Source organism: Penaeus japonicus, unplaced genomic scaffold (genome assembly GCF_977035675.1).
Source record: "Penaeus japonicus unplaced genomic scaffold, GWHDUDI00000001_assembly GWHDUDI00000006, whole genome shotgun sequence".
NCBI lineage: Eukaryota > Metazoa > Arthropoda > Malacostraca > Decapoda > Penaeidae > Penaeus > Penaeus japonicus.
The window spans coordinates 48,806,085-48,818,584 of record NW_028234408.1 but is presented as its reverse complement, the minus strand read 5'-3'; the positions used below and the strand labels follow the sequence as shown (position 1 = coordinate 48,818,584).

The following is a 12,500-nucleotide window of genomic DNA, read 5'->3' as shown; positions in this document are numbered from 1 at the left end:
GGGAAATACTTGCTTGTTTCTTACTTCACTTTTTTTTTTCTCCTGTTGAGTGTTTACAGCTCGTCCCTTTGCGCTATTTTGCACAGATTGGAATTGGCAGTAGTTATCCTATTCTTAATATGACCGTGTCGCATGTCGTGCAATTGCAGACAGGAATTCGCGGATTCGGATGTATTGTTTCCTCGGGTCGGCCACCAAAGTAATTTTTAAATTGAGCACTTGGCACCATCTGAAGATTTTTATGTAAATGTATATTCTTTTGTTTTGTTGAGATGCCACAGGTCCGATTTCTTTTTCATTTACATCACAGTAATTGACGTGCGATTTACTGCCAAGGGTATGTGTAGAGGCCCAGCAGAATATTAGCCGATAATGTTGAATGTGGCTGGTAATAGCCTACGTGACCGAGAAAGAGAGGCGAGATGTGGCAACTCTTGCTAGATCCATCCGGGGTCTGAAGTGTTGCCAAACGACGAGTTTGGTTTATTTTTCTCTACTTTGGTCGTGGGTCATAAGTTATCTATTTTTAGCACACGGTTTATCATTACGTTTGTTTGGGCACTGGATTATCCTAAGATTGGAAACTACCTATTTTTTTTAGGTTAACCGAGGACGTTCCCGCATTACTTTGTGCATGTCGGAGTGTGTTTGTTCGTTGCGGAGCGTCAACGAGGCAAGGAACCACTAACTCGTGTATATATGGCCACCCCCGCCGAGCCCGGCGCAGCTTTCAAAAGAATAGCGTATTTTTAGACATGCCTATTACGATTCGGTTTTCAAGTCTTTTCTTCCGCTACTGTAGCCGAAGGACCCATCAGGACCGAGGGCATTAAATCCCGAGCGAAAACTAGAGGAAGTCGGGCTTCGTTTACGAGAAGAAAGGGAAACGTGAGACACAAAACACGAGAGAGACAATGGCCCAGGTTAAGGCCAGGTCTGAATGTGACATACAGACTCGCAACTAGCGCGAAACGCCGGATAGACCGAATAGACAGACAGACAGACATTAACATTATTTTGGGGGAAGGGAGCAAGGATTCTGGAGACAGGGTAGACAACTGGACGAATACACACACTCGCCGGGTCGTGCCTTAATCAGTCACACACTCCTCCCAAGGTGGACTAGCAGGGCAAGATACGTTGACTGGAAGAAGCTAAGAAGACAGAGCACCGAGTCTCAGTTGTGTGTCCCCAGGAAATCCGCTATGAGATGCTGATGGTACAAATGAGGTCTTTCCATTAAATTAAATCTACTGTGGCTGTTACGTCGTTGATGTTCAAATACAGTTTTGATTATAGTAATTTTTGAAATGTTTGCAAACTACTTTACTGATATAGTATGCCTGTGTGAGATATCGCTGGTGCAAAGCAAAAATATGTTTATAGTCATTGCTTATTGTAAGGCAGTGTTTATATTTCTCAAACAAAAAAAAAGTTTGGTGTTATTAGATTGCCAATTTGATGAATAAGAAAATGCTTACAAATCTAGAAAATCTCTCTCTCCCCCCTCCCCCTCCCTCCCTTCCTCCCTCCCCCCTCACTTCTCTTTCTTTCATCCTCTCTTCCCTTTCCCTCCCTCCCTCCCTTCTCTTCTCTTCTCTTCATTTCATCCCCCCCCCTCTCTCTCTCTCTCTCTCTCTCTCTCTCTCTCTCTCTCTCTCTCTCTCTCTCTCTCTCTCTCTTCTCTCTCTTCTCTCTCTTCTCTCTCTTCTCCTTTCTCTCTCTCTCTCTCTCTCTCTCTCTCTCTCTCTCTCTCTCTCTCTCTCTCTCTCTCTCTCTCTCTCTCTCTCTCTCTCTCTCTCTCTCTCTTATATATATATATATATATATATATATATATATATATATATATATATATATATATATATATCGCTCTCTTTTCTCTCTCTTTCCCTCCCGCTTTCTTTTTCTCTTTCTTTATCTTTTCCTCCTCTCCCCTTCATTACTTTCCGTTCCTCTCCCCGCCACTTGTCTCGTTTCCTTTCCCTCCCCTCCCCTCCCCTCCCCTCCCCTCCCCTCCCCTCCCCTGATTTCCCTCTTCCCCTATTCCCCTCTCCCCCTCTCCCTCTCTCCCTCCTCTATCCCCAATCAGACCGATGTAAGATAATGTCTGGATTAAGCCTGAATTGTAAAGCAATAGGTTTTCCGGCTTTGTCCTCACACCCCTCATCTCCCCGTTTCAAGGCGACCGCCATTGGAGCGCTCCTCGCGTCCAGACTCCGAGAGATCCCAAGAGTAGTATAAGAAAGGGAAAGAGACACTAGGGTGAAATTGAGTGATTTTGCGTCGTCGACACAAGTCTCGGGTGCTTTCCCAAAGTAGCTGCCTCGCGTGCTGCCGCTCTCTTTTTAACCCACTACCGCGCTTTCACACATGCAGATACATGCCCCTGCACTCTACGTCTTTATTTTGAAAATAGACATTTATGAGAGGTTTATTGATGAGCATTCTTTGATGTACACAATTGTTACATTTTCCTAGTTTCCCTTCAGTTATTCCTTCATCCATCTTCTCGTTGCTTTCGTCCGAACGCGTCTAAAGGTATTTATTGATGTGGCGAGGTGTAGCGGGGAGGTGAGGACGAGGAAGGGAGTTCTACTGTAGCAGGAAAGTAAAGGCGAGGCGAGGTGAGGCGAGGCGGCAGCTGCGGCCTGGACTGTAACAGGTGGTGGTCGGTGTGGCCGTGTGTGGTAGCCCTGCTTGACGGGAGGAAGTTCTCTTGTATACAGGCCTCCCGTTTTCGGCCAACTCTACACTTAACCAACCCATTGAATGCATCATCTGCAACGGTTCAGATGCAAAGGACAGTGCAGGTATAGATGCAATTAATGACCTAGCGGACTCAGGCTTCTCAGGCTTCTCAGTTCCGTGTTGAGTTCAGTCTGTCTGTCTGTCTAGAGTACACGTGGACACCGCCCCAACAGTACGCTGTTATGTCCACGCGCGCACTTCTTACCGCACGTTGGTTCGATCTCGTCTATTTATGTAATGTCCTGTGGGTAATAAACAAAAGTATGTAGGAAAAATGGTGTCATAATTTGCAGGTGTTGCTATTATTCAATCACGGAAGGCTGCCACTCATGTCATTTTAGGCAACATTTGCAGAATATAGAGCTATTATCTTCATCAATCTTACTTTTTTTCCCGTCTGTCTCTCTGTTACTGTCTGATTATATTCTAATGTGCAAATTTATTCATCTGATTATATACAAATATTGGGTTATATATTAAATTAATCTGCTTTCATTGCATACTTGAGATTCAGTGGGTAAAAATTACCAGTACTTATATGGCGTTTAGTAAAATTAGTAGTGGGCTCTCACAGGCCACATCATGGCGAGGTTGGGTCCGCCACGTCACTGCCGAGTGGTGGGAGGCGACAGGCAGGTGGGACGGGAGATGGACCTCGGCCTCAGGAATGGGCTGCTGGGACCACTATGATTATTGGGAGTATTTTTATAACTTATTATAATATCATCAGCATCATCATTTTATTATTTTATGTTTATTATTATTATTATTATTGTTATTGTTATTGTTAATTGTAGTTGTGGTAGTATTAGTAATATAACTACTATTATTATTATAATTATTATCATTATCATTATTATTGTTGTTATTATTATTATTATTATTATTATTATTATTATTATTATTATTATTATTTTCTTTATTATTGTTGTTGTTTTTGCAATTATATGAAAGTCAGATTTACAATATCACTCAAGTAAAGTTTATAGGGGAATAGAAACTTGTTGGCTGTGATCGTATGTTGATATTACCACATGGAAAATACACTACTCCGAGTTTTAACGTTTACATAAATTTGCCTGAGTTTGTGCCGAGTTTACGATTCTGTATTGCAATAAAGGGTTTGTTTTAATGTTGAAACGTCTGCAGGCTCAGCAGTGTTTTGCCAATCAGTAGAATAGAGAAGGATAAGATTGCGTCATCATTCGAATGCGAAATTGCGAAGTCAGCGAATTGAGTTTGGATTGACGGCGTCCTACGATTTCGTCACCGTCTTTCTGATGTTTTTTTTTCCGATGCTCAAAAACCGGATGAATATTCCACTTCAGGGATTCATTAGTGAAGGATTTTAGCAGAGTAGAGGAAGGAGGGAAGCCTTCGTGATCGAGTAGGACGTCAAGTAACTCCTGTGTAACACGACATGCAGCGCTGCACGTTCGCGCCGGTTCCCACAGAGGAAATTAATATGCGCTTGTGAACCTGTTGATATGAAGTGGGAAAGATTAATCTTGGCATGTTATTTTGTGTCGGTCTGTATGTTACTCTAGGGTGTATGTCCCGAAGTCGTCATAGATTGTAGATCGGGGCGTGTGGTGAGAGCCGCCGTATGGCCCTACGCCCGATAATTACTCGGAAATTCCGTCGCACAATTATCCACGGTGTAACGGAGCGACGAAGGCGAGAGGCAAGTTACGTCTTGGACAGCGGCCGGCGGATGAAGAGGGGTGGGGGTGGGGGGGGGGAGGCGTAAGCGCATCGTGGGGCGGTGGGCGTGGGGTAGGGGTAAGGGCGCGTGGAATGGAGTGGGGGAAGCATTCTGTTTGTGTTGGAGGCGACACGTGCACGCAGCCGCCTGTCACTCGAGGCGACAACTGAGTCTCAGCTCTGGAAAGATTATCAAGAGCAACAAGGCGGGTGATGTGCGAGCGCTGAAGGGCCGCCTTGACTGATGTCTCGGGAGGAGTTGCCAGCGGGTTCATTACTGTTTATGGATGAATGTGGAAGTTAAGCTTAATGGAGGTCGACGCGGGACACGGTGGGTTGGGCCTCGGGTGTGGGATTGGCCGGGGGGTTAAAGCCGCCTCGAAAGGAACGTTGCAACGGAGGGGGGTCGCACCAGGAATTTAGGCTATGGTTGATGTTCATTGAGAGTTTTTAAACCCATTTAATTACCTTAATCTATTTGTTAAGGAATGTGTTGTTGATTTGGCGCGGCTGCGGCATGAGTGTAATACAAATCACTTGGTATTTAAGAGCTCCACTAATCATATTATTGTTGTTGCAGGCTGGGCCCGTGTGTGCAGGACCCGGCATGGGTCAAGATGAGTTCCCCGACCCCGGCCGTGTCCAAGAAACGCAAGAAGCCAGACACCAAGCCTCAGTCACAAATGTAAGTGACCAGCATCCTCCATCCGGCTACTCCTCTCTGCTACGTTCTCTGCGCTGTATCATTTTCGTAGAAGCGGATGGCATATTCATCTGTATGTTGCAGTTCTGATGCATTGCATGTAGGGGCCTCCTAGGGACGAGAAAAGCTGTCCAGGGAAGTATTAGATGGTAGTCGGAGGTCTTTAGGAGCTTTTGGTAGCTGAAAAGTTTCAGGTGTCAGCGTTAAGAGTATGATTGGTCATTGAGGTGTTGCGTAACACTCGGAAGGAAAGTATAGCAAGCACAGATAATGCGTGCACATGCACACGCACATGCACGTATACACATACATATTTATTTTCAATGCCTATATTCATATACGTAACCAAACACATGAATACATACCTTTAAAAAAATGTATACTTCTCCCAGTTTTCCTTCCCGAATGCGGAGGGAGGAAATCACGAGTGTCATTGTGCCAAGGTACGTAGTGGCATCCCTCGGTGCACCTTTGATGGCCCCGTAAATGAAGGCAGTAGTTGGGTGACAAGGCGCTCTGCATTGGTTTTCCCAGCTGCGCCGACAACACTGCAGCGAAGGTCCAGCCCCCCAGTGTTGAATGTGCCCCGGGTTGATTATGGTCTTCTGCATGATCCAAGGGCGACGTAATGTTTTAAGGATGAGGCCAAACCATCGTAACAAGGTAGCTTTTTTCCAATCTCGTTAGTGTCGGCGTTGGAGTTGGTGCATTTTGTCCACGCGCTGACTATCTGCATACGGAGGTCTACTTCCTGTTTTGGTTGCGGCTGGACGGCCGTGAGCAGCGGCGTATTTTCATCCGCGTGCTGATCTGCATCATGATTCTCCGCAACTTGTAGAACCTCTCTCTCCCCCGCCCTTCCTCCCGCAAATATCTGCGTCGACCTGCATCAAGGCCCGCCCAGTCGCGTGTTGTCTCTCCCCCGAGGGCGTGCAGAGCCTCTCATTTGGAGTCTGCGTCCCCGGGTGGGAAGGATCCGGGAGAGGAGCGCACGGCTGGGGCCCGCGTCTGACATCCTACCTCTCGCATTGCACTCGCTCTTCCGCGTGCGAGGCAGGGGCGGGGGACTGGGAGGGGAAATAGGCCGAGAGGGTCGGACTTGATGGGAAACTGGATGGTCCCCTGGAGGAGGTGTGGGAATTGAGCGTTAATTGGCGTTGGTATGAGGTCTTCACATAAATGTATACATGCAGATACACATCCGCATGCATTGTCACACACTCTCACCGACTTTAATGTATAAACGCCCATATTCTCTTATTCTCCCTTCTATTCTGCCTCTCCCTTTCCCATTCCCTTGTCCTCCCTTGCAATATACCTCTCCCTAGCTCCTATTTCCTTTTCTAGCTCTTCTCTTTTCCTTTCCATTGTCATCTTTTCCCTCTCCCTCTCTCGCTCCGCTTAGACCATCCCTTCGTCCCTCCCTTAGTCAGTCCGTCCGTCCGTCCCTTCCGACCCTCACTTAATCCGTCCCTTCGTCCCTTCTTTAGTCCCTCCCTTAGTCCGTCCCTACGTCCCTCCCTTTGTCTGTCCCTACGTCCCTCCCTTCGTCCCTCCCTTTGTCCGTCCCTACGTCCCTTCGTCCCTCCCTTCGTCGGTTCGGTAGACCTCGCGCCCCCGTATCGATTGTGGAGGAGTTCCCCGTGAACGGTCGGGAAATTCAACTTCCCGGCCCTCGCGGTGAAGAAGAAGAAGAAGAAGAAGAAGAAGAAGAAGAAGAAGAAGAAGAAGAAGAAGAAGAAGAAGAAGAAGAAGAAGAAGAAGAAGAAGAAGAAGAAGAAGAAGAAGAAGAAGAAGAAGAAAAGGGAGAAGAGGGAAATGGAGAAGGTCTTACCGCGTTTCTTGCGTTGACTAAGCACGGTATAGGAAAGGGTTGTAGGACTAAGTTTCATAATGCGAGATAATATCCGGGTCTACGAGAAGGAAAGCGGATTTTGCATTAAAATTCTGTTGGTTAGGTCGGTCAAGGCCGACATGGTGACGTCACTGACAGGCGCTCTCTCTCTCTTCTCTTCTCTTCTCTACTCTCTCTTTCTATTTCTCTCTCTCTCTCTCTCTCTCTCTCTCTCTCTCTCTCTCTCTCTCTCTCTCTCTCTCTCTCTCTCTCTCTCTCTCTCTCTCTCTCTCTCTCTCTCTCTCTTTGTCTCTCTGTCTCTCTCTCTGCACGTGTGTGTGTGCGTGCGTGCGTATGCGTATGCGTATGCGTATGCGTATGCATGTTTCCTTCCCTCCCTCTCTCTCGCCTTACCCCCTCCCTCCCTCTCTCTCACCTTCCCTCCCTCCCTCTCTCCCTTTCTCTCTCCTTCCCTCCCTCACACTGCCTCTCTCTCTCTCTCTCTCTCTCTCTCTCTCTCTCTCTCTCTCTCTCTCTCTCTCTCTCTCTCTCTCCCTTTTCTCCTCTCTCTCTCTCTCTCTCCCTCCCCCTCCCTCTCTCTCTCCTCCTCTCTCCCTCTCCCTCTCTCCCCTCTCTCCTCCTTTCTCTCTCTCTCTCTTCTCTCTCTCTCTCTCCCTCCCTCTCCTCTCCTCTCCTCCCCTCTCTCTTTCTCTCTCTCTCTCTTTCTCTCTCTCTCTCTCCTCTCTCCTCTCTCCTCTCTCCTCTCTCTTCTCTCTCTCTCTCTCTCTCTCTCTCTCTCTCCTCTCTCCCTCTCTCCTTCTCCCTCTCCCTCTCCCTCTCCCTCTCCCTCTCCCTCTCTCTCCCTCTCTCTCCCTCCCTCCCTCTCTCTCTCCCCTTCCCCCTTTTCTCCCCCTCTCCTCGCCCCACCTCTCTTCCAGCCATCCTCCCTCCACACTCTTTTTCATTATTTCCCCCTTGTCTGGTCTTCATCTTCCACTCCTCAGCCTTTCCTCCCAGAGCAACTGCCGCCCCTCCCCCTCCTCCTTGATGACGTAATCAACTACTGCTGTATGTGACGTCACGGGTCGTATCCCCACCTGAGCCAGGCGCCGCTGATACCAGGCATGGTAAAAATGGTGGTGCACTTTGGTAGTTAGCTTTGTTGTTGGCACTATCTCTTCGCAACCTGTTCGTTATTTTCGATAGCTTCCATCGGTTCAGGATGTCTTTTTTTTAAGATTTGGGCGTCCAGTTGGAATCAGGGTCATTGTTTATTAATAAAAGTGGGATACATCTTGTTCATTTCTCTCGCTCTTGTTTATCTCCTATCATACTCGACTTTTGTCTTGCCTTGATAAGATTGCCGAATTGTTTATTGTGCAGTTTTTGTGTTCGAAGCTGTGATTCAAAGCACACTGCTAGTTATACAGTAGTAACTCTTGTTGGGTGTAAACTTCCAGGCTGCATAAACGGCAGATCCCCGCAGACACTAACGCACACAGAGAAGGTGGGAGGGAAGAAAGGAGTGAAGGGAGGGAGGGAAGGAGAAAGAAAAGGAAGGAAGGAATGATGGAGGAAAAAAGAAAACGGGGAGACAATACTCGCAATATTTCCATGTGACATATCAATGGACATTTTAAATCTAGTGGGGAAGTAAACAGGTGCGTGGACACGGCAAGGCCGGGCGGACTCCGTGAGTAAGCAGAGGCAGCCAGATAGTTAAGGGAAGGCATGGAGAGCCCTCGGAATTATATAAGCTACTCGGGAATTTTGTCGGAAGGTCGCACATTGAGAACGCCATGTACGGATAGGAGTAGGTGTGGGGATGGGTATCGATTGGTGAAAGGGCGTAATGGGTGTTTGTATGGGTTAGTGCCTATATTTGTGGGCCGGGAGGTGTGGGTGGATGTGGATTTGGATCTTCGTGTGGGTTAGTCTAGCGGGGACAAGGCTGTAGTGAATATGGATCGGCACCAATGCGGGTCAGGTGAGATAGAGAGAAAAAACTGGGTCAAGGTACAGGCTGAGTTTTGTTAAGGAATTAGTGCAATCTTAAATATCTGAAAGGCATGCTCGTGGCTCGTAAATTCTTGCATGTCGATATACAAACGTGTAGATTATTTACGAAACAGTAATGTCAATCGATTTGTATTGCACGGTTTGATCACACAAAAATATGTCAGAGTAGGATATTTGTGTTCTCCAGAAATCTTATTGCAGTTAGCTTCATTTATCATTCTACATTTATTTTGCCAATGCATGATATTCAGCACTATTAATTTGTATTAGTGTGCGAGACCTGGAGATCAGCGCAGTTGATCGCCAAACGTACCTTTCCGAAAAGAAGCCTCCCAGGTGTTGCCACAGCTGCTCCAACAGATGTTTACTCAGATCGTTTCGTGCTGTAGTGGTAAATTGTTTGCCGATTGCACGTGAAATATGCCGTGCCACTTTACACAACTCTTTTAGAGATTGTGTTGGAGAAAATCTATCTCGCGATGATAGACGGAAAATTGATCTTTGTAAAATCATTTTTTTTGTAATTAAACGTAATTTTAGATGATCACTTCCTTTAAAGATGTGTCCGTCACATAAGGTACAAATTAGTATTTTACGTTCATCACTAATGATGATGGACAGCATGTGTATCCTGTCCACATGCTGGTGTCCACAGTGACTGCGACCTCAAAGCCCGAGGTGGAAAGTCCCATGCCCAAGAGGCCGAAATTGTGTTCCGTTCCGAGTGTCTTGTGTACATAATCATTAGCCGGGCCATGTTTGTGGGTGGCCTTTATTGTCATCTTGTACAGGGTCGCCGGTGTGGCTGCTATTGTCAGCTCGGCTTTATGGCTCGGTGGACTTTATTACCTGCTGGACCTTACTGTTGATTGGGCTTCATTACGAGCCTGGCTTTATTGCCCGTTTTCGGGGGAATTGTACCCCGAGCCGCTAGCGAATCCTCGAACATTCGCTGAACATGTTCGATGCGAACTGACGTAATTTCATCAGAGCTGCGTAATTAGGCGTTATTCACGTGGTGGAATTTCCTGCTGGGATAATGCGGTGGATTCGCTGTAATGGCCGCTAGTCGAGATCCTTGAGTGAGACACAGGTACAAAATTACCTTTCCCCCACCCCTCCCCCACCACCCCCTCCTCTCCTTCAAATTACCTGCAGTAAATGTCGCGGTGGAACCTTCCACGGCGAGAACTCCGGCAAAACGGACGAGGTTCGTTGTAAACCTCTCCATTTCTTTTCAAATGTAATCCACGCGTTTCGATAGGATTTCGCCGGCTGGAAAAAATATATATATTTTGCTGATTAATGGCGAACCAATAGGAACTGGTTTAGATAACGATTAGTATTGCAGGCTCTTGCTTTTCATTGTTTTGCATGTTCCCAGCTGCTCTAGCGAGATAAAGTTATGTTGTCGGGGCGGTTCTTATACAGCTATTGTTTGTGAAGCTGTGTAGGAATTGAAGATTGTTCTTTACACATGTTATAGAGCACTCATGTTTTCAAAGCTGAGCCTGAAGCATTTCGAGACTATATTGAACTTTTTTTTTGTAAATAGCTTGGCATTTTATTCAAGATATCGAATGCCGTGGCTATTTGCATTTTATTCGGTAGATCGTAACACTCTTAGAGAAGCTATGCCCCTGAAGATATGCTTTTAAACAGATGTAATTTAGGCTCTATTTTCTGCATGGTGAGAGAGAGAGAGAGATTTTGTCTTTATATCCAGTTTTTATTAGGTGTTAATCTTGGCTTGTTTCCAGTAGTTAATGTGACAAGTGGTCAGCCCAGTGATCTTTGATAGTTCGGTTGTCACCCGCTTTAATAGGGCTTTTTGCGAGTTATCTGTGCACTTCTCGTAAGGGCGTGGATTTGTATCCCTCAGAATGTGAGAGTTTTGAGTGCGAATGTTTCTGTGAGTGTTCGATGATGCATTTTTTGCTTGCATCGAAAGAGATTATTTTCATGGGATTCTTTCGATGCGGAAACTGATCTTTTTTCTGTGGTTATTGAAAAAGTTCAGATATCTCTCTATATTTTTTTTTAATTCGTTCACTCCCAAAGTATAGTCAAAATGCATTATTTATTAGCTATTTGAGTAACTGAATGTATATGTACGATGATTTAAAAGGAAGAATGGCCTTAGTCTTACGCTGGTCTGATTTTGCTGTAGAAGATCGAGAGTCGCAAATAGTAATATTTAATGTTTTTTTTTTCTTTATTTATCAACGATATTCCTCATAGGCTTTCGCTGTGTATCCAGGAGTAAGGAGCCCCAGAGGTGTCAGGTCCTCGAGGTCTTCCAGGAAAGTGCAGGCACATCGTGATCCTGAGGGGAAAATTACAAGTTCCACCAAGGAGGCTCTCTTAGGACATGAAGGCTGAGGGGTGGGAGGGGAGGGGAGGGGGGGGTGAGGAGAAGAACAAAGAAAGGTTCTTATTTCAAGAGATTGTTGTAGTGGTACTGTATTCGGTAAGGCTTAGGCTTTGGTGTTATTAATGGTTCTTCCTCGATGGCTTTTCGTGCGATGGCACTATCGGCTTGTTTCCGAGGGGATATACGAGTACATGTGTAATAGGTTATCCCAACTAATGGATCTTCTTTCTCAATAACCATCTTTGTCCGAGCGACCTCTCACTACTAATGGTCTCTTTGTCTGACGACCATCTTTTGGCTGAGGGCGTCAGTCGATCATGGCGCGGCCTCTGGGCGTCCAAGAGGGTAGCGGTAATATGCGCATTGTATTGCTGTCAGCAGGGAATCAGGTTGCATGCTGGATGTTCACTCATTGCGAACTTCCTACCCACGCCCGCCGAGCGCATGCAGCCACACCCACACATCCACGCCCGCTCGCTCGCTTGGATCCTCGTACGGGTCCAGTGATCACCAGCTCTCCGGAGTGGTGCAGGGAATGTGCACATCACGCTCACTAATATCACCTCCCAGCCATTCTCCTGGCCGCCGCACCACCTCCCTGTGATATACCGTCATCACACACACTAGTCTCTCTGCCATCACCCGCGTCGTTCATTCGTCTATGTTCTTTCTCTCTCAGTCGTGTTCCTCACTTCTTGTGCTTCTAAATGAGCCTAAATATCACTCACGTTTCAGTCTCGCTTATACAGCAACTTTACCTCTAAGCTGGTTAAGTTCCACATCACCTAACTCATGCACTTCACTCACCTCTAAGCTGGCTTGCTCACTTCCCCTCACATTTCATCTCGCTCACGTTGCGTTCTCGTCTCTCAGGAACCTTACACTCTCTGCCTCCTACATCTCACCATGTCTTTTAATTCCACTTGGCGAATGCACTTTACAACCTTCACGTTGACTTACACTTTTCATACGAAGTACATATCGACCGAAACACAACGGCCAGCGTTCAGGTGGCCCACGGACCATACATATCTGTCATCTTGCCTTTACATCAACCTGCCCTCACGTCAATTCATATCTGCAACCAGGCCCTGAAGCGTTTCTGTCGGGTGACC

The 12,500-nt window shown here is 46.6% G+C and overlaps 1 protein-coding gene across 39 annotated transcripts in view; it reads left to right on the top strand.

Moving 5' to 3' along the window:
• The window catches only part of LOC122264083 (uncharacterized), a 235,876-nt gene that overhangs the window by 143,008 nt on the left and 80,368 nt on the right, over positions 1–12,500 (top strand). For 37 of the 39 annotated variants that reach the window (XM_043032792.2, XM_086538109.1, XM_086538123.1 and 34 more), the window contains one exon: positions 5,036–5,140. In XM_043032792.2, coding sequence (XP_042888726.2) covers positions 5,036–5,140 — 105 coding nt within the window. Of the gene's footprint in view, positions 1–5,035; positions 5,141–12,500 lie in introns of those variants that run through there. The other 2 variants (XM_086538130.1, XM_086538129.1) reach the window with 2 other exon arrangements.